At 41.9% G+C, this 27,154-nt stretch overlaps 1 protein-coding gene across 4 annotated transcripts in view; it reads right to left on the bottom strand.

Annotated features, from left to right (window-relative positions):
* The window catches only part of CRACDL (CRACD like), a 55,819-nt gene that overhangs the window by 21,323 nt on the left and 7,342 nt on the right, over positions 1-27,154 (bottom strand). For 3 of the 4 annotated variants that reach the window (XM_053384159.1, XM_053384161.1, XM_053384158.1), the window contains exons 2-6: positions 8,311-8,387; positions 7,165-7,333; positions 2,812-2,947; positions 1,926-2,087; positions 1,170-1,238 (exon numbers count right to left, since the gene is read on the bottom strand). In XM_053384159.1, coding sequence (XP_053240134.1) covers positions 1,170-1,238; positions 1,926-2,087; positions 2,812-2,947; positions 7,165-7,333; positions 8,311-8,359 — 585 coding nt within the window. In that variant the 5' untranslated portion in view covers positions 8,360-8,387. Of the gene's footprint in view, positions 1-1,169; positions 1,239-1,925; positions 2,088-2,811; positions 2,948-7,164; positions 7,334-8,310; positions 8,388-20,179; positions 20,434-27,154 lie in introns of those variants that run through there. The other variant, XM_053384160.1, reaches the window with a different exon arrangement.

A 27,154-nucleotide genomic window follows, 5' to 3' on the forward strand; every position in this document is an offset into this window, starting at 1 on the left:
AATTATCCCTGCTCATGATGGGCTGGATGAGGGACTGATGAAAATTCAAGTCTCCCAGGCATAAAAACCAACAGTTATAATCAGCAATGGATCAGCTTGGATCCCTAACTAGGGTTACAACCACGCCATACATTTAGAGCACATAGGTTTTCCCAAAGAATTATAGGAACTGTAGTTCACCCCTCACAGAACTACCATTCCTAGCACCCTTGACAAAGTACAGTTCCCAGGATTATTTGGGGGGAAGAAGCCATGTGTTTAGTTGTGTGTTAAATGTGCTTGAAATGTGTGGATGTGATCTAAGAACAGCACCTGAACAGTTAAGAAAGGAATAAGGGGACTCTTGTTCTGCACAACCAAACACATGACCTTGTGCACGCTGCTTAACTGATGTTTAGATCTGTTCAAATGTAAAATTTGAAGACAAGTCAGCAGGAGGGTGTCCGAGAGCCTAAGACTCCCCTGCATTGACTTGCTTTTGTACTGAAAAGTAGTATCTGATCAAGTTCCTGCCCAATTCCATCTCTTCCTGGAGGCTGAATTCAATGGTGCTTGAAACCCAGAAGTATGAAAATCAATGAAACGAAAATTAACTTTCTGATATCTATAATGCAGTTGCTGAAACTGCTATGCATAAGGTAAATGAATATCCTTCATTAATACCTCTTAGAGAAGAATGATTCAACCCACTACTCCATTTGCCTGCCGGTATTTTCAATGGCACCCACAAAAGGTATCTAAAGAATCCACAATGTGTGACTGAACACAACTCCTTAAACATGCTCTCATTTCACCAGATGCCAGGATTTGACAACCACCCTCCTTTCCATTCTGAACCGAGGAGACAAGAAAATAGCTTTTCTCAGTGAGTGAGTCCAGTAGTGGCTGATGTATGTACATTTTCCACTCACTGATAGGGGAGCATGTTCACATCATTGTGCAGAACCATCTGTTTTTCGGTTCTTATAGGTGTGGTAGCCATTTTGTATTATGCCACGCCACCAAGGCAGCCATTTTGTGGAGGGTGCCCTGGGCACTTTTTGAACATTTCAGTGTGCCCACTTGCCCTTAAAGGATAGCAACCTTGCTACAGAGGTTCAGGAATCCAACAGTTGCTTTGGATACACAAAAACACACATGCACAATTAAACGCCAATCATTATTGTTACCTGTTCTTCTTCTTCACTGCCTGTTCCAGCTAAACTCAAAGAGCTAAGATGCTTGTGCGAGTCAGAGAACTGTGGGGTGGAATGAGGAAAAGATTCAGTGATAGATGACAAAAGGAGATGAGACACTGAGACACACACACAGGTTACATGCTTTACAAACCACAAAACGGACTACAGAAAATATAAGTTGCAAGAAGAGAATCTATGCAGTTCTAAGAATTAGTAGGAATCCTGAAAAATATAAAGATGGTGGGAGGTGTTTTGTGTTTTCATTTTTATGGAAAGGTGATGGCATTAGTATGTTTCTACGAGGGTGGGGAGGGGAAGAGACAAAGGGTGAGATCAGTCAAAATCTTTCTTTCTTGATAATTCTTGCAATTCCTCTGCCAATGTTGCAGTAAAAGAAAAAAGAAAAAAAGACCAAAACGTTTCTAGAAGAATATGTTGCAATAAATAAAGATATCCCCAAAATACTCATTATGTTGTTTAAACCTTCTGGTCCTTCCATTCAGGTCTACGCATGCACTTTTTTTTCTCTTCAAAATAACTTGCCCTTGACAATACCAGGTGCTGTGTAATGTTTCCAAACACTTGGTTATCTATCTTTGTTATCTATCTTTGTTACAAATGCTTCTTCTATCAGGATGACGGCGGTGTGCAGGTTATTGCAAGGTAATTTCAACCAGTAAGGCAAAATGAAACAAATGACCGCGTTCAAAATAATATTCTGAAAATGGCATGCTTGACTTATCCTACCTTTGCTGTACTGGAATTTAACATTTCCTGTAGTAAAGACGTTTCTGGCGGACTTCTAGGTAATCCATCATCTTCTGAACTCATCCCAGTATCATCCACTCTTTTTGAAGATGTTCCAAATGGCGACGAGGCCCTTAATTTCCAATTCTGTTGGAGTTTCAACTACAAGGACAAATTTCAAGCATGTTTCAATGTATTTTCTCCGTTACTGAATGGCTGGATCATGCAATACTTATTTTTGTCCACATAAACAGGCATCTGCTTGTATGGAAGAAATGAGGCAGCCAGAAGTTCTCATAATCACAGTGCCTTTCTTTCCCCTAGACATAGCAAATCACTACCATAGGGGGATTTTTTTTTTTTTTAAGCAAAAGGTCATAAACTCTTGTGACTTTTTTTATTATTACTTTTAGCTTGATGTTTTATTTTGTTTGTTTGAATAAAAAGCAAGAAGTGGCAAAAGGTAGTTGTGAATAAGAAATATTCAAAAATCTACAGTAGGGAAATACCTTTATTAAGTCAACCAAATAATTAGGTTTGTCTGATAATGGTATTACAGTAATGTGGATTTTTGAATGTAAGTTAAGTTGTTCTACTCCCGTTTTATGATGTGAACTCTGTGCAGGATATTATTACGGGGAAATATGGGGCAGGGGAGAGAGAAAAGAGGATGCCCCCAACCATTACCAAAGGAATGTTGTCCTTGAGGGGGAAAAGGTTTCCCATCCTTGATTTATATTGAGAATATTTAATTTAAATGTATGTTACTATCATACAGAAGCAAATCCAGAGTTACAGTTACTACTGCTGGTGGGCGGGGGGCGGGGGGGGGGAGGCAGAGAGAGAGAGAGAGGGAGTCAACATTATTGTATACATTTCACATTACCTGCAAAGCCCTAATCCGATCGGAAACATTTTCCTGAGAAAATACTCGGATTGGTCTAGTTGGTTCTTGTGCAGTCTCAGGAATGAAAATGCTCTCATGCGACAAGGCTCTGCTTCCCATAATACCTTCGTGCATCCTAGGAGAATACAGAACAGAAACGAAAAATGCATGTGTGTCAATGTTTGGCCTTCATAAAATAGCTTTAAAAAAATGAAGCATATTCCATATGTTAAACTGAGTAGCAGTGTTAAGGGGGCAGCCAAAGGAAAACTGCCCAGCTGCCAGTATATCCCACAATCAGATAGGGACAGCCAATTCCTTTCGAAAATCAGCTGGAAAGGGATGCAAATGCAGTGGGACAAACCCAAGAGGTGTGACCTAGGACCTTGAGGAGCAAAAGTACTGGAGAATAACTCTGCATTAATTCACTGCAATGCCTGTAAAACAACAGAACCCAGACTTGAAATCCAGTCTATCTTGCGGCACTGCAAGGGATTCTGGGTGCAAATCTCCAATTATGGCCTGCAACTGTTTCAGGAAGCAATGTCCTCACTAGAGTTCATTGTATAGGTACCATTTTGTCAAGCCTTCTTGTGCTTGAGACACAGGACACACATTGCCATCCTTCCTTAGTAGGTACACAGGAAGCCACCTTATACCAAGTCAGGCCATTGGTCCATCTAGTTCCGAATAGTCAACACTGACCGGCAGCAGCTCTCTATAGCGTTCCAGGTAGATGTCTCTCCCAGCACCACCTGGGACCTCTTGCACTCAAAGCAGGTGCTCTCTAGCAATGAGCTATGGCCCTTCTCCACCATCACTTCCTTCCTTCCTACAGCCAAGCCCATTCAGAAGTTTTGTAGCATCTGAGATTATGCTGCTGATTTTCATTCCTCATAGCCTCTGCTTTGCAAGTGATCATTTTTTACATGACATAAATGTCTTCCCACTTAGCGATCACATCTGTTGCAGGGAAATCGGGGGTGGGATTCAGCTAATGACTCCTATCTGCGGAAGCCCTACACAAGGACTTCCACTTGTACATTGGAGTCTCCCCCCACGTTTCTGAAATAGGTTTGTGGGTGGTTAGGAGTACAGCGTGTCAGGGGAGGAAAGTGAGGATCAGTCCCACCAGCAAGCTGAAATGCTTGCACTGATGGAATGATCAGAAAAGCATAGCACAAATGTAACTTTCCTTGGAAGTTTTCTGGAACACCAGAAGCAAGGTCTTGCCCTTTAATGAGTATATATTCCACACAGGTAGAAGATAAAAGAACTGGGCAGCAATTTGGCTATGCAATGCTGCCCAGGATAATGCCCAAGACAACTAAGCATTTATCTCTATGCTTTTGCTGAGGACATAAACAATTTTGTGTTAAGGTTCCTCAAAATTAAGAACTGGATTAAATGCTCCTACATTAAATGAAGATGCTATTGAAATGGATGGACAGAAAATATAAATGGGTATGGGAACAGTCACTTTTCTCTCAGTGACGGCTAAAAATATGTTCAGTGAAAAAATAGGTGGGAAAGGAAGATCTGATATACAAGGAAGGAAAAAAAATGCTGTGCAAGTTCAGTGTATTTGAGATCATTGGAGAGCAGCTTAATCAAAGAAAGAATGCCTTCTCCGAAATGCAAAGAATTTGCACAGAAAATTCTCCAGGACATGCAGAACCACCCTGGAATGTTTTGCTTGGCTTGGCAAAACCGCTTTGGCCTCACCTGAGATGAAACTTCCACACTGGCTTTGAATTTCACTTTTCACAAAATGCAGCGATGTCCTAGGAATGATAGGGCTCTCTAAGACGTTTTGCTAGTCTCAGCTTCCCTGAAAATTCCTCTACCCAAGGGCAGAACTTCAAATTAACTTTAATAACTCTAATTACAGCTTCTTTGTAGTGCTCGGAGGTTTTAAAAACTGGAGATGCAGTATTGATTTTTGTGAATGATTACAATTATGGCCTTTTCTATATATTTAACAAGAAAGCATTTCCAATGCTGCTTTGGGATATCACAGGTTTCCTACAAGCCAGCAGTAAACAAAGCCATTCAGAGTACCAAGGGCTTTTTGATGTTGTGGTTTGGCAACCCCTAGTGGGAGCCTTGTGTAATGCAATCTTCATTAGCACCGGAAAGGACTGCAGGTATTTTATTCACAGCGCACAATTCCTAAACAGCAGTGCTAGGGGCTCAACATGCATGGGAATCATACCCTCCAACCTTAATACTATGATCTCTAATTTCATATGCAAGTGCTCTGTCAGCTCAGTGGAGCAGGCAAAAGATTCCGCTCATCTGCACTCTCATTCTCTTTATTATTATTAGGTTATATGATTTGGGCTTTCGATCTTACTTGAAAACAGACATTTCTGTAGCCCACCATAGGCAAATAAGGAAAGCCCTGCTGGGTCAAGACCAATGCCTATCTAGCCCGGCCTTCTGTTCCCAAACTGCCCAACCAGATGCCTATAGGGAACTCACAAGCAGGATACAGTCATAAAAAGCACTCTTCCTGTTTATAGTTCCCCAGCAACTAATACTCGGAGGCATTCAACCTTTGGTGCAAACATAATCCAGTCACTGTGACTGGAAGCCAACAATAATAAATTCCTCTTTTAAAACCACCCAGGTTGGTGGCCATTGCTACATCTTGTGGAAGTTCATCTATGGCCAGTGCAAAGCAGTACCTCTTTTTGTCTGTCCTGAATCTGTCACCTGAACCCAACCTCCTAGTATTATTATTAAAGAGGTTATCCTTACGCACTTTCTCCAAATAATGCATAATCTTACATACCTCTTATCACGTCCCCAACTTTAGCCTGCCCTTTTCTAAGCTAAGCCCTATCCTCAGACACTATAACCTTTTCTCGTAGGATAGACGCTCAAGCCGTTTGAATCTTTTGGTTGCCACTTTCTGCAACTTTTCCAGCTTCACAATATCCTTTTTAAGATGCAGTGATCAGAATTGTACACAGTATTCTGGGCGCAACTACATTACAGCTATATATCAGGGAATTGTGATAATAACAAGATCCCCAACAAGAAATTTGACTTTTTTTCATAGCTGCCAAATACTGAGTCACTCTCTTCATTGAAATTTTATCAATTTATTTGACAGATTTTCAATCCTACCTTTCCTCTCAAAGCAGCCCAGGGCATCAAACGCCAAAGTGGTAATGCAATACAATTGTTAAAAATGTTTTCAATATGTTTTAAGAACCATTCAACACATTTTAAGACTACTAGACAGCACAGTCCCAAGATTCCTTCCCTGGTTAGTCACAGAGTAGTTTATAACCTTTTCCTGATAGCTCCCTCTTCTTTCCTCTTGTACACTGGAACGCTAAGGTTTAGATCTTATAGAGGAGATAAATCTGTGTCTGGGTGGCTCTACTTGGCATCTCACATGCATATTAAAAATTCCTTTCACAGAGAAAACTAAATGCCAAGGAGAAAAGTTCCAGCCTAACATTTTTACAGGTAGAAAACGAAAGCTTTCCTTGGGGGTGGGGTGGGGAGAGAATGATTTAAATAATATAGCTATTTGTAAAGATTTTGATACAATCTCTAAGTAATGGCATCAAAAATATACATCATTTTTTCTTTCCAATGGCACCATAAGATATGTTAGAGATATAGTAATTTGTCCATAGCCATTAAGAGAGCTCTCCAGTTCAGCTATGTCACTGTGACACTCTTATTTTACAGTAAGCTATAAATCATCAAGTATGAGCCAATTACACCCACTTCGCTCTCCCCTACTCACCTGGAGGATGGGGTTAGAAATAAAATATTATTCATAAGCCAAAAGCAAACATTGGCTTAGCATCCTGGTTTACCTGAAGCAGGGAGGAGCTAAGCATGCAATAAGCAGAAAAGACTTCCTGTGGCATGCAATTGCAGCCTTCTCCCCACCCCCACTTTCTGAAATTTACCGTATTTTTCACTCTATAAGACGCACCAGACCACAAGACGCACCTAGTTTTTGGAGGAGGAAAACAAGAAAAAAAATATATTCTGAATCTCAGAAGCCAGAACAGCAAGAGGGATCACTGCGCAGTGAAAGCAGAAATCCCTCTTGCTGTTCTGGCTTCTGGGATAGCTGTTCAGCCTGCATTCGCTCCATAAGACGCACACACATTTCCCCTTACTTTTCAGGAGGGAAAAAGTGAGTCTTATAGAGCAAAAAATACGGTATTTGCAGCACCCCCAATATTCTCAAAGGAAGTATGCTTGAGAATGCAACAAAGGGTCTCTTGCAGGAGTTAATCTATGAAAAGTTACCTGGATTTTCCAAAAGGAAATTCGTTGTTTTGTGAACAAGCTAAAGACAAGTTTATAGAGACTTACTCAAGCTCATCTTCAGAATCGTAATCTATATGCATAGACTGTGAAGCTGTGACGTCACTTGTAGACTGGCATTGTTTCAGACTACCACTTCCTGAAGGTGATAACGTCTCTTTCCGTTTTCTTTTCCCAAAGAACTTTTTGATAGATTTAAACTTAGACTTCTTCTTTCCTGGGAGGGAATAAATATTAAGGGAGTCGTAATTATTTTTAGACAGTGCTGTTATTATTTATTCATCCACACATGTCATCAAGAAGACAATCTCCTCCCTCCCGCCCCCCACCGCCTCAGCTTCAGTTGTCTTTTTCCGCCAATGTTTTATTGAATGTACAGATATTTGTATCCACACTGATCCCAACGTAATACTATTACTGTACTGGTGTAAATGAATTGTGAGGATATAAGGTACATTAAGGGGGGGGGGAAGACTTGCAAGAAAGGCTACTCTCTAGTTGCTGCCAATATCCTATTAACATTTAATGTAATAAGACTGTGAAGTATAAACTCAGTGTTAAATGGTAGATGCAGGGAACAGAATTAAATTACAGTCCGGAAACTCAATGTCTCTCTTCACTAATCACTGAAGAGCAGGGCGGCCTTGTTACCAAATGACGTGAGTAATTTAAAAACACAGAAATAGCTTGCTGAGGTGGAAAACCCGCATGCTGATATTCTGAATGGTAATTATGTTACCAAGTGGCACTTTCCATGTTAAAACAAGCATCAAGCAATAATACTGAAGTGTAATGCTAAGCTAAATGCCGCAGAAAGGAAGCTTAATCAAGAAAATGTTTTCAGGCCATCCACCTTCGGATACAAATGGGTCTTTCGCCATATGAAGCAAATTCTAAAAGCTTTTGCAGGAGCTCCCAAAGAGGGCTATTTTACTTTTCCATTTAGGACCCCTGCCAGACCTAATTTCACATGCAGGCCAGAGGTTCCTCACTCTTGATTTAGAATGTTTGTTTTATTAATATGCAAATATACAGATTTGATCAATGAATTGATTAATCATGCAAACTTTCAACTAATATTCACTGATTAAACTAGATGACAGCTCTAGAGAACAAAAGCCAAAGAGAAAAACTTAAATAATTTCTGTAATAAAAACGGTTCTCTCAAACGTAACATGAAAATAGGCCTTTTACCTGAACCTTCCTCGCCAGATCCTTCAGCCTCTGGGAATTTGATATCCATGACCCTTGTGGAACTGGTAAAGCAGTCACTAAATGAAAAAGGGAAATATATATATTCTCATCAGAATATTATCTAGACTTGTTTGATATTAGAATTAAGGTGGGGTGCGAAAGTTTTGGTCCTCCAGTTGTTGTTGAGTTGAAGATTCCATCATTCCTAGCCTGACGGTCAGGGAAACAATTACAAACGATCATACTGTGAGGAAGATAATTAGTTTGGGTGGCACTGACAGTGTCACATCTTGAAGATTTTAACCTAGAAGTTAGACCCACATAGGCAGCTTTACCTGATTGATGCAATGCCTTTTCAAGATTTAATTATTAATCCTTTGATACTGTTGACCATGAAATCAACGGGAATTGAGCACAAGATCCTGTAGTAGTTTGCAGAACCATGCTTGAACGGTTCTGCTTGTCCCTGACAAGTATACCACACTGGGTAATGACGGACATCTGTTTGTGCCATGCCTAGCTCTGACCAGGTGTCAGACACTAAGTCCTTGGTGTATGAACCAGATGCTCTGTTGATCAATGACCTTGAGGACTAAGCAGGTTCTCATGGAACCAAGGCTTAGGGTGGGAGCCCTCCTGAAGACCCCTTCAAGCCATCAGATAATGTAGTGCAGCCACCCTTCAGTCCTTGAGAACACAGGTGTCAAAAGGCCTGGGTCGAGGCTGAAGAACAATAACATAGCATGCATCTACAGATCCAGAGTCATTTTGCAGCTTGTGAGTAAGGTGTCCACTCATGAGTAAGCACTCCCTGGAATTCCTCTGCTACCTGCAGGTGGAATTTGGGTGTTGTCTAGGAGGCTCCACTTGAGCCAGCCTTTCAGTTGCCGGAGGCAACACAGGTCTCTGCTCCTCCTCCTTGCTGTGTTGTACTTTGCTTGTGCTACTGAATTTGGACCATCACCTGACTTAGCCTCTGGGTCATGTTTTGGACAGAGATTGATTCCATGTGTCTGACCTTGGCTTGTTGAGACTCTACTGCATCTTAAACCCTGTTCTCTTGGGTAAATGTTTTGCCAGAATGCTTTTTATCTTCTAGGACTGAGACCCTGGTCCCTGAGGACACCACCTGGAGCATGACAGCTCATCACCTTCCTGGGACCTTCAAGTTGGCTTCACCTCACAGTCCATCCTGTTTGCCTTCCTACCCAACAGGATTTCAGAACAAACAAGGTCTTGCAATCACTGTGTATATTTGATGGTAAAATGTTAGAAGCAAGCAAGCAAACAAACAAATGGAGATGAATTTTAACAAGATTAAAATAAACGCTCTCCAAGGCTACAACTTTAATCATGAGCAGGGTTCAGCTTCCTGCTGCTCTACAAGTAAGCAGTATCACTTTAGAAAGCTCCTTTCAGACCATGAGCTCATCTAATTCAGTATTTTCCACTCTAACTCACAGTGGCTCTTCAGGGTTTTAGACAGGGTACATTCCCAGTCTTACCTGGATGTGTCTATTCCAGGTAAGGGATTAAATCTGGGACCTTCTGCCTGCAGATAACTCTATTGCTGTTTCTATGGTTTATTCTCCTTGATTGCAAGTCTGCAGCGATGTTCATGGAACCTAATAGTGCAAACTGGTGTAGAAGCAGGAAGCTGAGATGCAATGGTCAGTGACACTTTCCACGAGCTCCGCCTGGTAAAAAGGCTTCCTCTCTTTACATATGAGATGATGGTATTTTCTATATTTCTTCACCATGAGGTTAAACTACTGCAATTTGCCCCACTTAAGTCACCCTGAAACACTGCAAGACCTGCTCACTTAAGGTAACTTTTAGGAAGCATGATTAAATTGACTGTTGACACTTTAATATAGTAAAAAACTATTCTCTGTGTGAAAGGTTCTCATACTATTCCCCCTTCAAGTTTTAATGGATTATGTATTTGATAATCTTAAAAGGGTATGTTTAAAACAAGACTTTGGAAGAATACTTATTTTGGTTCTGCTTGAGCCCATTTTTAAAAAGGTACATTTCATATTTAGCTTTCTGATTCAGCAAATGGTCAATATGTTCCCCAGGCAAGAGCACAAACAGGCTTGATATAAATAAATACAGTGAAAGGTCAGCATTTGCTAAGTTATGAAAACAAATTAGATCCTATGCATTTATGTATGTCCACCCCTCCTTGATGAGTAAAGATCACAAACAGAATACTCCCTTCTGTATTACTTCTGCAGAAATGAATTGTTTGCTTAGATTTATTCTCTGTTATAAAAGACTCAAGGTGAGTAACAGCAATTGTGCAATTGACCTGGCTTTCAAGGCCTGCAACAAAGAACAGTGCAGAGTTAATACTAACTCCTCATTCTCTTAACCAGGGTTAAGTTTATCAAGAGTGGGCTCTGGATCTTCAAGTTCACCTTCCCCCAGCCCCTTCCCCATTGTGCATTAATTGCCACTTCTCCCTTCATCCATAGCCCTAAATTCCAATGAAGGTTTACATCTCTATCACTATTAACCAAGGCAATTGGTAGTTAGGTTTCCTCATAGCCTTGGTTTGCAAACCCAGTTCAAATTCTTATTTGAAAGATGGGTTAAGATGGAAACCCTAGTTAGCATTAACCATTGGGTTGGTCCTCAAAATTAATTCTTACAAATGCTCAAGAAGATGTGCATTACCATATCAGAAGTATCTCCTAAACATACCCTGGAAAGATCCCACCAACTTTTCTGAGGGGGAAGGGGAGAGCACCAATTAGTCTTCCACCTTTGTTTCTGTTTCCATGGTCAAAAAAGGCTCCCAGAGCAGCTTACGAAGTTGGGTTTTTTTAAACAGTCCCTGCCCACAGGCTTACAATCTATGGGTGTGTACACACTGCATGATCATGTGCGTTCAAGTGCGGGATGCAGGCACAATTTCGGGTTGCTGTGCACACAATGCCACTCCCATCGCTGTCACACGCTATTTGTCAGTTGAAAGGGCATTCTGCTGGAACGGTTCTAATCTGTTGTGTGCCAAGAATGTGCTTCTCAAGCACATGTGTACACAGATAACAACACACTGTCAGGTCACTGCCACCTATTGGGGCAGACCAACTCATGTTGTAGGTGTGTTCCACTCCCCTTAACCAGGCTTAACTTGCCTATGAATGAAATAGGCAAAAGAGGAAGCGGTGCGGTAACTTAGCTGCTTCTGTATACCGAAATATAGATCCTCTGTTTACAGTACGTTGACACACAAGTTTACAACCACACTCTTTTGAAAGACTGTAGAAACACCAATTGAGGGGAGGCGAATAGAGAGCACAGCTGCATACTAGTTCGAAAGCATGCCCACCTGTGTGTGCAGACTGTGAGATGTATCATCACTGAAGCAGTCAAATACAACATTTCCTGTTGCCTAGAGTGGACACACAGGGGAATTTTGCTCCAGACAGGGGGGACTTCCTATCGTACCTGCTCTGGAGCCTACTCCCCATATGTGACCAGGTAGATGGGTGTGACCCTAGCAGACCCTATAAAAGGGCTAGCCATGCAGCCATCTTCCTCTTTGGTCCTCTTTTGCCATCTCCCATTCTCCTGGCTCAACATTCCCACACAGAAAACACAGATAGCAGCTGCTGCTTTAGATGATGTCATTGCGTGAAGGTGTGTACAACTGCTATTGGCTATATACAGAAGTGCACTGTGAAGAAACGAGCCCTGTGCATTTCAAAGGCTACATGTGCACACCTTAAGTCAGTTTGGCTCTGCAAGAGAGCTTCACTTCCTAGAGGGGCACAGTCAAGCCTGACTCAGCAGTTCCTGCATATCAGAAACCTATGTCTGTCTTACTAGCAGCTCCACAGGGGCTTATAAAGGACACTGTTATAAATAACAGAAACAAAGGAGAACCAAAGATACAGAATGGACGTCTTATGATTTGGTAAACATCTCTTAGAATGAATAATTGCAATGAGAGTCAGAATAATGTTCCACCTAGCTCAACATCTTGACAGTGACTAAATTGATTTAATTTGCACAGGCAGGGCAGGTTTTACTAAGGAGCAGGGGAGGAGTAGAGGTAAGATCCAACCAGGACCTTCTCAGCTCACTTGCCCAAGTTGTTCTTTAAAGCTCAGATTGCTGACAAATTCCATCCCGTTTGGCCACAGCAATGCTATGGTATCTGGTTTCCTCCAACCATCGCTTGGTCCCCTCTACCCCACACTTTCATAATGCAATCCTACACAAAGTTTACTCTAAAATAAGTCCCCTACCTTCTACAAAACCTCCCCTCAGTAGGCATTTCCCACAAAGAATGGGTTGGATACAGAGTTGCATGGAGCAGAACTCCACAAACTGGACACTTGTGTTTTCACCTATTCTTACCTTGCAGACCGTAGAAATTGACCCCAGAGATAGGGGAGAACTCTGGAAAACTGTAGGAGGTGGCAACGGAGGTTGTCATAGATGCCATCTCATGCCAAAGAGTGTGGGTGTCCACAATGTAAGGACCAGGAGGAGGAGGAAGAGGAGGAGCTGGCAGAGGTAGACATGGCGGTTCCTCCTCCCTCACATGAAGAAATGGGGACAGTGGGGAATAGATTCCCTTTTGTCCATTGACTTGGGGCGGTGGCCCCCACAAATATATTATTGTGGGTGCCGAAGCAACCACGCCCCCCCGGAATTGGCACCAGTGAAGGCTGTAGAAGGAAGGGAAAATCAGTGGAAATTATCCTCCCCACCGCTTACTGCCAATTGCAGGAGTCTTCACTACATCCAAATTGCTTCCGAGAAAGGAACGAACCTTTCTGTTTGCATAACAGCTGGTCTGGATCTAAGTCATTGTATTTGGAGAGCACCTACGTCAATATTTCAAATTATTTTCTTTTCCCATGTTTCCGTACACTACAAAGTTACAGGCTAGGGATAACTCTACACCAGAAGGCACTGAAGTCTCCCTTGCATGGCAAGGTAGGTATTACATATCATGACCTTGAACATTTTTTCATTTTTAAAGAGATTTTAAAGGTGTTAATGGTTACATTAATTAGATCTTAAAATAAGATAATCAAGAAAGAAAGAGCAGAGAATACACTATTACTCTGAGATTTCTGCCTCACAAACACTGAACAACTACTTCCACAATTTTACAGGAAAAGTAACAAATTACTATGTTCTACTTGCAGGGTATTTGGGGCTTGGTGGAAAGACATGCGTTAGCGTAGCATGGAATATCAGAATATCTGAAGCGTTGCAGTTCATTAATATTCTGTTATGAATCCATTTCTCACCTCACCTCAGCATCTTGATTGCCACAACTTTGCTTGCCCCCTCTGTAGAAAGTTTGACCCCACAGTCACATGGAATGCTCTGGCAGAAGGAAGAAATGTATGCAGCTCTAGTACTGAACCTCCTCCTTAGTCATCCCTAGGTTGCAGCATGAAAGGAGTAAGAAACCAAGTGTGCAAAAGCACAGAGCAACAGTCTGAAATGGAACTTAGAGAGAGAGCACACTGTCCCCAGCTTGTGTGGTTTTTTTCTAATGCCTAACAAGCGTCTGTGCCCCAATACTATAGACACATAGACACTCACGATTTAGGAAGTGGAAGCACAGGTAGTAAGATCCGAGCCCACTGAAATCTCCCCAGGCAGCACAGTCCACTAACTTTAACAATAACCACTATGTGGTAAACACATTCCCTCATCTCACCAACTCCCCGAGGATCTAATGCAAAGCAGAACAACCCAGAGCTTATTAACCTGTAACTCTATGTGAAAAGATGCATCAAACGTTTCTGTGTTGCATCACTTCTTCCACCTGCTTCATTCCCTCTCAGAAACAACTCTTGACTGCTTTAGCCCCTGAATACAGCTTGTAGACCATATTGTAGGACGCACACACACAAAAAAACCCTAAACCTTTCCCCATCCTTCAATAGAAACCAAAACCACTTATATTCAAGGTAATAATAATAATAATAATAATTTATTATTTATACCCCGCCCATCTGGCTGAGTTTCCCCAGCCACTCTGGGCGGCTTCCAATCAGTGTTAAAAACAGTACAGCGTTACATATTAAAAACTTCCCTGAACAGGGCTGCCTTAAGATGTCTTCTGAATGTCAGGTAATTATTTATCTCTTTGACATCTGATGGGAGGGCGTTCCACAGGGCGGGCGCCACTACCGAGAAGGCCCTCTGTCTGGTTCCCTGTAACCTCACTTCTCGCAATGAGGGAACCGCCAGAAGGCCCTCGGCGCTGGATCTCAGTGTCCGGGCTGAACGGTGGGGGTGGAGACGCTCCTTCAGGTATACAGGACCGAGGTAAAGTTTACCGAGGTAAACAAGTGATAGCAAGTTTGAAAATTAAACTAGCCTTGTGGCACCTTAAAGACCAACAAATTTATTTCCGCATACGCCTCTACAGACTAGAGTCTACTTCATCAGATGCATGAAGTGTTATGAAATGAGGCCAGAGAAAAATGAAATGTATAAAGTACAGAGACTGTGATAATAACATTATCAGTGACTGTTTTAAACATATTCACTCTATACAGTAAGTCTGCAACTTATGCACATTTAACCTGTGTGCATTCAGATTTACGTGCTTGGCAAAATAATTGAAAACAAAAAATGGGGGCAGAAAGTGGATGGGCATCCAGGAAAAAAGATTTTGGCAATCCCATCCACCATTGAATCCAATGTATTTTGACTATATGTGACTTTGGCTTTAGGCACAATCCCTGGAATGTAACCCCCATGTAAGCTGCAGGCTTACTGTATACATATTTTTTAAACTCAGGAATTGAACATGAAAAAAGAATGTATTTTAGAGACAAAAAGCTCTCTGATATTTTTAAATCTAGCTCAGTTATTGTTGGTATAAATATTTCAGTTTAGAAGGAGTTCTATGTAATTATCCTAAAAACCAACAGGTGTTCCTTTTATGAACGCTTTTTAAAAGGGCACCATACCACATTTTTCATGGAAGTACGGTATATACTTCATTGCACCTGTATATTATGTTTGAAGCCATTTCCTTTCCCTATTCACCCTATATTTAAAAAGAACAAAGAGTAGTGCAATTCAGAGAAAACTTAAGACACAACTAAGTCCCATTGAAACTACCGGGCCTTAAACACATACGGATATGAATGGGATTTAGGCATACCTTGTAAGATTTACAGGACTACACCCAATAGCATTTTCTCATATTCATTAAAGTTAGCTAACCATACCAGTGTAGGAAACAAGCAGCAAGGGGAAAAATAAACAATCCAACAGTACAGTGAAATTCTAAATATACAGGCAGCCGAAGGAGAGATCAGCAGGAAGCAGAATGGCAGGTAACAACAAAGGATGCATTTTAAAGTTCAGTCCTCTTGTGAAAAGAGTTAGGTGCATTTATGGTGCCCTTTGTAACAAACCTTTTTTTATTTCCAAGAGTACAGGTTGTACCGTTGTGAGAAAGGTGTGCTGAGTGGAAAAACTGCTGTTGCTATTCATGCAAGATCAGTCTAGCATCCCAGTTATCCTCCTATAAGCAAAATGGGGGCAGCCAGAAAGTCTCATCAACCTTTTCCAGCAAGTTCAAAGGCTCCTTTCTCCTCTTCCGAAATTCAAAACTACCAGGGTTTTTTTTTCTTTCTCTTGACACACAAGATGCTCTCAGTCTCTCAGATAGAATACGGGTCTCAGCCTCCACCCTGGCAGGTAGGTGTGACCTGCATTCTGAACTGGTCTTCCCTGCCGATGAATTAGTATCAGTCGTTAGCAGTCAAGCCAAATCTAAAGGCAGTTTTTAAAATGGCAGTACTGCATGGTCCTACACAGTATTTTTTAAACTCTTTTTTGTTATCGGCATGCATTACTACCCACTTTTAACTTCTTCGATGGTCCATCATTATGCATTTTTTAAGTTCTTTGAACATTATGTGGCCATTTCCACTTCTGAAGAATATACACATATATAACCAGGGAATTTTTTCCAGCAGGAGCTCAGTTCTGACATTTCTTAGGTGGACACCATTACCGTTAAAAGAGAACAAGGGAGGTGTTTATGGTGAGCATATATCACTGCATATAGCAGGAGTTGACACAATAGTCATCTTATGTGTGTAGCAGACTGCCAGAGGCGTAAGTAGAGCATCAGACCTAAAACGGATCACATTGCCAGAGACTCTCACGCACTATTTAAACACAATGTTCCCTGTTTTACTGAAGTACTGTACAAATGTTTGACAGCATATGTGATTTTTTTTCTGAATTAAAAATTGGAAGTATGCTTCATTCTTACACAGCTGGGTAATTTCAGAGGGTGTAGGAGTCAGAATTACCCACCAGTTTCCAGATGAGTCACTAATCAGGGGGTACTTGCTGATTTGTGGGAGAAAGCTGTAAAGCTCAGTGATGGGATGCCTGCTTGCATACAGAAGGTTCCAGGTACCTCCAGGTTAGGGCTGAGAAAGAAACCAATCTGAAACCCTAGAGACTTACTGCCTGTAAATGCAAATAAACTGAGCTAGATCAACCAATGGTATAATACAGCTTCTTAGATTCTTGGAAAGCAGCAAACCCACAACAGTGGCTCATGCATGGTCTCCACTGAACAGAGGCTATCCTGCTGCATCTCTGCTCAAAGTGATTGACCAAACCAGTGGAACTTGACATAGAGGTCAACTGGAATGATGCAGTGCCAATCTGAAGATCATACAGAGATGCAACACAATTTCATCCTGCGGCGGTAATTTGGAATCACAGGAGCCTTTGACGTAATTGGATAATGTTAACAGCACACTTGGGGAAGTCCACAAACCAACAATAATAAATGGGGGGCGGGAATCTAAATCTTGAGATTGCACAGAAGACAGGGTGCATAGCTATATAATGGTCTTAAGCTAGTTGAACAGTCATTCCTTCTCCTCAACGTACCTGAGCAAAAGTTGCTGCACATAAAATAACGACTCTCAGAAAGAACCTTATGGCAAGGGAGAGAGCAACCTGGCCCATCTATCAGCCAAAGGAGGAGAAGCTGCAGGGATCTTGCTTTGCCACTCCCTTCTAAAAAGAACACTTATAAGAACGTTGTAATTAAGAAGAAATCCCCGAGTTTGCTTTTTCTTTCTTTCATCCTCCCTCCTAATCCTTTTTCCTTTTGTGCCATTTCTGTTAGGTTGTAACCCTGATGGCAAAGATGCTAATCCTGAAGACAGGGACAACCTCACTGATTGCTGTAAACCAGGGGTAGGGATAGGATCTGCTTAGCAGGGTGGCTCTTGCAATTCCCCAGTCCCCATGCACCACTTCAAAAAGTGGGCAGGGCCACGCCACCTGCCCTCTTTCCAGAACCCCTAGTGGCACCAGGTTGTGGGTGTTTTCCACAGGGTGTATCTAGGTGCAAAAGGTTAGGTCACAATCCACAGCCAAGGTTCAAAGCAGAAAGCAATACCTCAGGTCCAAGGTCAGGGCCCAGAGCAGTAAGAGGTAAGTCAAGTCAAGATACAATTCAGGGTCAGGGAAATTCAGTATGAACATCAAGGTGGTTCCTGAAGCTGATGAACAAGTATTGATCCAGCAACTCTTCAGCAGAGACTGGTGATTTTTATACAAGATCTTCTTTGAGCCCCACTATCTGCACAGCTGCCAGTCATCTGGGCTAACAAGGCTCAGGTCTACTCATGAAAAGCAGCCCGCCTCACAAGCAGTCCGCTACTGAGGAGAGCCTGGCTCTCAGACAGGTAAAAAGGTAAAGGACCCCTGGACAGTTAAGTCCAGTCAAAGGCAACTATGGGGTTGCGGCACTCATCTCGCTTTCAGGCCGAGGGAGCTGGTGTTTGTCCACGGACAGCTTTCTAGGTCATGTGGCCAGCATGACTAAACCGCTTCTGGAGCAACGGGATACCATGACGGAAGCCAGAGCACAAAGAAATGCCATTTATCTTCCTGCCACAACAGTATCTGTTTATATACTCGCACTGGTATGCTTTCAAACTGCTAGGTTGGCAGGAGCTGGGACAAAGCAACGGGAGCTCACCCCATCATGCAGATTCGAACTGCTGACCTTGTGATTGGCAAACCCAAGAGGCTCAGTGGTTTAGACCACAGCACCATCTCATCCCTTACTGCTGTGTTTAGTCATTGCCCCGTCATACAACTTCATGAGCTGGCGCTCTTTAGGTACTCTCATCTCTGCCTCACAGTTCAGGGTAGGGGATCCTCACAGTCAGAGAGCCTGGACTCCAGGTCCTCTTCCAAAGAGAACTACTACTACAGCAGCAGCAGCAGCAGCATGATACTGCCTATCAATCACCTGGCTTGTAGAAGTCTCGCTTTGTTTTGAGCAAGGATCACTTGCACTAAGGAACTCCATGGTGCAAGGTATCTCAGCAGGGCTTGCTAAAACCACCGAGCAGTGCTTGCAAGCAAGCCCCTGCAGAGTGAGATCTTTTGCATCTCCAGCTTGAATTCAAACTGGTAACTCAAAGAAAGAATCTGTGCTCCCGATTATTATTTGCATCAAAAGATTGTGCTTTTAAAATGCTGAACCTTTTCCCATTGCTGTGCAGCGAGTGCTCGCTGTTAATCTTCCTTTTAGTCACAGCACATGGGGGAAAGTGGCCATGGTTTGTCCAAAACGGCTTGGCAAGCCGAATTCGGCCCATGGACTTGAGCACCACCACCCCAGTAAGTGTTCTGCAAGTCTTTTTGGCTGAAGAGCAGAGTTAAAATCATTTAATTTATTTCATTCTCACTATGACTCGCTTCATATGAAATTTCTTTAAACAATTTAACAATAAAAATATGCATAGATGAAAGGACTAGGTCAATACATATTAATGAGGGGTTAAACAAACAGGCTGATGTCAACTCCATGACAGCAGTCCACACAAGCAGAGAGAAGGTGTCGTGGGCACCCTTGACCTTGACATGCAGTAAAACCTAATCCACTCTGGGGTAGGTGGGTGTGCACCCTTTCAGAGGTTGACCCCTTTCCACCTTAGCACCAAAAAGTATACGTATGATCATACAGCAGTTTAAAGAAAACTTTTCCCTTTTCTTTCTCATACTCTGTGCTCACAACATACTCATTCTTTCTAGCAGATAAGTGCACAAGCTTGCAATTCTCCCCGTAGTGAGGAACGCTCTTCTCCTAACTTGGCAAAGCTAAAAACTTGCAGAAATGTCATTCTACTACCAGTGGGCTATCTACCGCACTACTTTCCCTTATAAAACCACCCTGCAAAGGTTAAAGTAGTTCGAGGGTGTTATAGGACTAATCATCTAGATGAGCATTCATTTTGGATATCAACAACAAAAGTTTTAAGGCTGTATTTAATACATTTTTGGCAATTATTAAATACTTGTAAACTAAAAAAAAGAGCAAACATAAGAACTGTCTGTATTCCATTAATCATAAAATAAATAAGCTAGATGAAGCTGAAAAGCAGTTAATTCAAAGTATTCTTAAAAGAACAGAAATTCATGTCGATCACTGGAGAAAATAATTACAGAATTGCGAAACACCAAATATATTGTTGTAACCTCCAATGTAACACTTTCTGTGGAGGGAATGAAAACTGCTTAGCACTGAAAGCTAGCTATTTTTCACTAAACATATCCTATAACCAGAATGAAGGTTGTTTTCTGCACTATGGATACAACAAGCAAAAGTGACGGACCACCTGATGAAACTAAATACAACAGAACAATGTTTGCACCGCTCAGTGCGTAAACAAGAAATCCATTAACACATTACAAAGTTATCCTACAGTTAAATCAACAGCAGCACTTTCTCTCCAACTGCTTACCTGCATAAGTATTTTGTTTTGTCAGATTCAGTAAAACATGAAGGGCTACAAGCATTTAGAGACAAACCCCTCACCTTGCCAATCAACTGAGGAGGAATAAAAGCAAAAGGCTAGTACTTTCAAGTTCACAGGAAAGGGTTCCAAAGTACCGTAATGTTGAGTCCATTCAAGTTAAGAGGCACAGCTAAGAGGCACAGCCTTTTCAGAAAGTCAGACGTCATGCTATGCTACTGTACTGTCTCAAGTGTATGCACAATATTGCCTTGGGCCCTGCAAATGATCCTGGTTTCTGCCTCTGAATGATTTCACAGTCAAAGGAGAAAGCACCACTATGAGTTGCTAGGAAACAGGGAGGGAGTTCCTGACCTGAATTCTTAGAGTAGAGGATGTTGCCCAGGAAGCTTATACAGCCTTCCCAGTTCCTTGGAAATAAAGGATATATAAACCCTTGCACATATCCTGAAAAATAACGAAGGAGCCTCAAAACGAAATTACAAACTTAATAACAGGCTTTGTGCAAAGAAAAAACAACAGGTATCACGCAGGGATTTGTTTTGTCAATTTGAAAAAGAACTAAATTAGGGGTAAATTCCACTAGGATTAAATGTTTGCACTTATTTTTTTAACAGTTTTATTGTTTTTGTGTGCCTTTTCCCTAAATCTGTCATCAGCAACTGCTTTTGATGGAAGGCTAATCTGTGAAAAAGGCCACAATTCCCACTACCCAAAGTTACTTGTTAGTACCCAGTGACGTCTCAACAGGGAGGCGTGGGGGGCGGTACGCTCCGGGTCCCATGCCTGCGGGGGTGACAAGAAGTCACCCCGCGGGGGCTCATGGCGGCACAAGCAACCATCGCGCCGCCACAGCAGATTTTGGAAGATGCTCTGTTAGTGGCTATAGCCATGAGCAGAGGATCCCAACGCCGGCAGCAAACCGCTAAGTACAGCACATGTGTGGCATCGCACGCATGCGCTGTATGTAGCAATGACGCCCATACACTGTTTGCCACCAGCTCCAGTTTGCCACCAGCACCAGTTTGCTGCCAGCACCAGGAACCTCTGCTCGCGGCTGTAGCGGCACCGGAAGGATCCCGGCACCGTCCGTACGGTGCTAGAGTAGTGCTGGCAGCAAACCGCTATACAGCGCATATGCAACGTCGCTACGTGCGGTGCATGTGTCGTATGTAGCGATGCCGCAAATGCACCCTACGTTGTGACGCCCACCCCAGGTGTCACGACGCCTTCCTTCCTTCCTTCAGAAATGTCTCTCTCCCTCTCTGCCCTTCTCTTGCTTCTGTATTGGCAAGGGTAGGGGGCAGATTTTACACAGGGATTTGTACCTGCTGACCCCCCATCCTAAACACATTGGCTCATGTATAGCAAACCATTAACTACAGTTTACTGTAATGTCTGAAATTTGCCAATCACACCAGCCACCTACTTTTAGGGAAATAAATCATGATCAGAAAGTCAAGAACATTGGGTTATTGGTGTGTTTGGAGCAAAACAAACCACGATCCCTGGTTTGGATGTAGTATCAGAGTGCACTTATTAACTTTGAACTTGCTCAATTAACTTTGAATTGAACAGATTTAAAAATAAGAGCATTGCGACTAGACCGTCAAACTCACTTGCTTAGAAACAAGTATATCTCCTGGAATCTGTGGAATTCAAGTGAAGAAAGAACACAAGAAATTCCTTGAAATGAGAGAGACTATACAGTCCATCATTACAGTGCTTCACACACACACTCACACTCCACTAAAACGACTTCTTCTTTTCATCAATTCTGATGTTTCAGCTTGCACATGAGAATAATGTCTTGACACAACATTATACAGTGGTACCTACGCTTCAGGTTACAGACTCCGCTAACCCAGAAATAGTACCTCAGGTTTAGAACTTTGCTTCAGGATGAGAACAGAAATCGTGCTCTGGCGGCGCGGCGGCAGCAGGAGGCCCCATTAGCTAAAGTAGTGCTTCAGGTTAAGAACAGTTTCAGGTTAAGAATGGACCTCTGGAACGAATTAAGTACTTAACCCAAGGTACCACTGTAATCCTAGTTCTTTCTACGGCCTCAGAAGTTCAGACAGCTGAGCAGAAAACCTTAGCGTTGGAGTCCGATGTGAATTACATTCTTTCAACAACTGCTAAAGTAATATATTACATAGCACATGTCAGCCCTGAATCCTCAACCGAAGAAAAGTATCATTAAAACTTGGAGCTCCAAAGTGTGAACAAGTAAAATGTAAGGCAAGTGACAAAGTGACATTGAACCAAAACAGACACTTTTACGGGGGTGGGGTGGGGTGGGGGGGTGGGACCCACCCTTTTATTGGCACAGTGAATTGGAAAGATACTTCTACAGTAATTAAGATATGACATTACTCACTCACATATCACTAATAAATTATTGAAAAATCTCCTTGGAGTTTGGATCCAGCCATGTGGAGAATTGATTCCCAAGCGATGAAATGTAACCAAGCAACACCGCCATTTTCGCTCTAGCCCATTGTTATTCAGACTTGGAAATAAAGAATAGCCTCTCAATTGCCACAAGAATAGCACTGAAAAGCTGCCAATGACAAGCTGCCTGATTAAAAGATCCCATCATTCTAGTGCTATAATAGGGAAGATCTTAAACTGAATTTTAATAGAATACACTTCTTCTCACTAAAATGAGAAAAGGGTTCCTCATAAAAGCAGATAATCATGTGTGTGTTTTTACAGACAGAGTAACTGTAATTTATCCAATGCAAATAGTGCAACGTATTGAATTATTCATGGAGATAGTGAGACAGAAATAGGGTTTCTTGATAACTCAATTACTAAGTGTTATGGAGAAAATAATTATACCCATCCTTTCTCACATACTTTCCACAAAAACATAAATTTAGAAGCCGCACCTGGGACAGTTTGTTATGATTTATATCCCAGGTTTTTAATCTAAAAGGTACAAAAGTGACTTACAAAAATTTAAAAAAGACACAATATAAAATAATCATACAGAAAAAGCCATAATGAAAGCAGAGTTCAAAAATAATATGGTATTGGAAGAAACCCTAGTACAGAGTTCAAATCAATCTCGTGGATGCAAATAAATCTGCAGCGACACAATTATTTTTCCAATATTTTCCCACTACTACACTCACTCTTCTATGACATGGCCCTGAAAAATGTCTAAACTATCCTCTGAATTCCATACCAATAGTTCATAAGCAAAATTATATAATACTGTAATACATTTGCACTGAGACAAAAAGATAAAAACAAACGAGCCCTGGTCTAATTCTCATCCGTGTGGCTGTTTTTTTACATGACAGATTTCTTCAGGTCTCATATATTTGCACCCAAAATCTCTGTTCAGATATAGGGCTCAATTAGACTAGATCCTTGCATGCTCAAGTGTAGCAGACAAACTTTCTCCAATCATGAGCTATACAAGAGAAACAATTTTGCATGTGAAAACTGGCCCACACTTCACCAATAAGCAGGTAGCATTCACGGCTTAAAGGGCTATGCATATGACCTGCATATGACCTGAAGCCTTGTGCTTCTATGATAATTCTGAAGGCACTTCAGGGGAAAGATTAAGGGGGGGCACTTAGTCCTGGGTAGATGGTGTATATAATTTATTGAGGGATACAGCTGCTCACCTGGTCAGTATGCATTCCTGTGAATAAGCTCACTTCTTTCACTCCTCAGCCTGAAAGTCTTCAGAAGCGAAAAGCCCCCTCTTACATCTGTCAGATTTTAAACTTACCGGTAATTTGGAGTTCTCCCCATCCCCCACCCCGCCAAATCAAGTTTGTCAAGTTTTTCTTCCACTGTTTGGGCTATTTATCCCTGGCAGTGTTTGAAATAAAAAGATCATATTGGGCAAAACATTCATTTTGACTGCCTAACAAAAGAAAGGTTTTCTTCCTAACAAAGAAAGGTTCATTCTAGTCCATTTTCCTACATCTTTTTTTATTTCGTTCCAGATTTTAACATAGTTATCCCAGAAAATGTTTAAGTTCTTAGCTGATATCCATATCCCCAAATATTTAATTGTTTTCCATTTTAATTCCCGTAATATTCTCAAGTCTTTCTTTTGCCTGTGAGTCTAGATTTTTAGCTATCATTTTTGTTTTTTTCTTATTTATATAGAATGCTGCTAAGTTGCCAATTTTTGTTATAGTTTGTATTGTCCTTGGCAGAGCCGTCTTTACCATTGGGCTTAGTGGTGTGTTGCGCCAGGGCGACAGCCTCTCAGGGGTGCCCCAGCGAGTGGGGGAGCTGTGCAGCTTCCCCTTTCCCTGCACACCCGCCAGCTGTGCCCCATCAACCATATAGCTGGTGGGCGAGCAGCTTCCCTTCCAAGCCTCTGCAGGGATTGCTCTCCTGCAGCGGCATGGGGGAGAGTTGCGCCCCTCTCCATGGCTGGCAGTGCACAGCTTCGCCCCCCCATCCGTGGTAATTTGGGGGCGCTGGGTAGATATTTGCACCCCGGCGCCGCATCTGCTAAAGATGGCCCTGGTCCTTGGGACACTTTCCATTGGATTTGTCAACGTCAACGTTGTCCGCAAAGGTTTCCACTTTGTACTCTCTCTGCCCAACCTTAATTCCTGTTATTTCATCGTTATTATTTTTTGTATTTCTCTAGTTAACATTTCTAATACTAGGATAAACAATAGTGGCAACAGGGGTCCAACAGCTTCTCTATGCATTATGCAGGATGAGATGGTAGCATTCTGGACTGTAAAAGGGTGAGAAACATACTTCTGACTGTCCTTGCATGAAATCTGGTACATTAGAAAGAAGCTGAACATTTCTCAGCGATTCAGTAACTTAGTATGTACAGATGCCATATTTTAAGTGGAGGAGCAACAGATGTAGGGTTTTACTGAGTCCTCCACCTGCAGTCTTCATTGGCATTGCCCAGAATCCTGTCACCTTATTCTGCATAATGTATAGATTGGCTACTCAGCTCCAAGGACAAGATACTTCAATAGGCTACCCCTGAACACAAGCATGTTACCTATTTCCCCGTGATGTTGAGGCATCTAAGTTGATTTATTATGAAAGAATTCCAGTTTATCTGGATTGTGGTCACAACACAAGCAACATCTCAGTCATGCCATAAATAGTTTGTGTCATCACAGCAATTTCTCACATTAATCTGCACATCTGTTCTGCTGTGACTAATTGTACCTTGTCTCTCACTCCCCTGCATATCACTTTGTAAGGGCACAGCATTAGAAACAGCTTAAAACACTTTAAATAAATAAAGAATATTTATTTATTCAAACTTACTCTCCCCTGAAAAAAGGAGGACAATTCATTTATAAACAGTTAAAACAGCTTCACAAATTTTCAAGCTTAGTAAGCTGATCATGTAGGTTTACAGTGCATTGTTATATTAGTTTATTTGAAGTGGCAAAAAAGCATAGAGCTATCAGGGTGATTATTTGAACCTTTTTATCTCCTACTTGCAATGAAACAGAAGGAAATCTCATTGGAAGTGTTTGCAATCCGAAGGCAAGTAAGTGGTAAGTAAGCTATTAACTTATGTACGTCTTGTTCCTCCACACAAGGAGAAAAGAAGGTTATGTGATTTTTAATTTTTTTAGGTTGTTCTGAAATGTCTCCAGTTAAGGGTAACACATAAGCTTTAAACAAAGGACATGCATGGAATGACTTTGCCCCTTAAGTAAATGAGTCCCTTGAGCGAACCTAGTTCTATAGTATTCAATGGGCAATTCTGTGAGACCTAACTGAGATATCAATCATGCTTCGATACTGAACCTGTAAGCCAAAAACTACAGATTTGTATGATCAGTCATCTCTATAGAAAGGTTGTGGACTCTCATTCACTGTAGGTTTTTAAGCAGAGCTGGATGGCCATCTGTGATAGATGTTTCATCTGAGATTCCTGCATTGCAGGGGGTTGCACTAGATGACCCTTGGGTCCCTTCCAACTCTACAATTATATGAAAAGTTGGCCATATAACCTGTCTTAGTCAAAGGTAGGCAACATGCACTCTGCATCAACTGCCAGTTACCTTGCTGAAGGGAGGCACACTGGGGCCTCTGTCACTTGCAGAGAGACCAAGAGCCACTGGGAGCCTGCACTTAATCACTACATACCAGGAAAAGCATCATGGCAAATGGGAGCCCAGCATGGCCCCTTCCATCAGCCACTGAAAGGTGAACCTGCCCCCTCCACCATTCCTTTCCTATTGCAGGTTACAGATAGCCTTATCTTTTAGTATCTGTACAGAACACAGAAAACATTAGGTGCTTTAATGTGTATAACAAATAATAGCAAATGTTCCTTGTGACACAGCACGCTAAGTTCCCCTGCCCCACTGTGAAGCAGCATCTCCTTGGTTTGGACACTACATAATTTTGAACTCCAGTATGGCAAGAGGCAGCTAGGCAAAGTCTCAACTTGTCTGGACAGTCACTTTCCCTTTAGAGAAGTTTGCTGTGAGGTAACATTTTAGGAGAACTGGAGCACATCTGAGCTGTTTTATTTTATTATTGCTAATCTGTGAACGGGAGCAGATCTAGATTAAAAAAAAAGATAAAAACTGCTGAAAGTAGAATAAGTTATCAAGGAATGTTTCGTATTTGCAGTGTCACTTAACTACTATTCAAATTGCCATTCCACCCCACACCCCACCCCTGCTGCACTGGCCTTAGGAGTACCTGAAGGAGCATCTCCATCCCCATCGTTCAGTCCAGACACTGAGGTCCAGCTCAAATGGCCTTCTGGTGGTTCCCTTGCTATGAAAAGTGAAGTTACAGGGAACCAGGCAGAGGGCCTTCTCAGTAGTGGTGCCCTACCTGTGGAACGCCCTCCCATCAGATGTCAAGGAGATAAAGAACTACACAACTTTTAGAAGACACCTGAAGGTAGCCCTGTATCGGAAAAAATTTAATGTCTGATGTTTTATTATGTTTCTATGTGTTGGAAGCCGCCCAGAGTGGCTGGGGCAACCCAGCCAGATGGGTGGGGTATAAATAATAAAATAATAACAATAACTACCTGATAGCTTGAAAAA

The sequence above is a fragment of the Podarcis raffonei genome, chromosome 4 (assembly GCF_027172205.1).
Source record: "Podarcis raffonei isolate rPodRaf1 chromosome 4, rPodRaf1.pri, whole genome shotgun sequence".
Taxonomy (NCBI): Eukaryota; Metazoa; Chordata; class Lepidosauria; order Squamata; family Lacertidae; genus Podarcis; species Podarcis raffonei.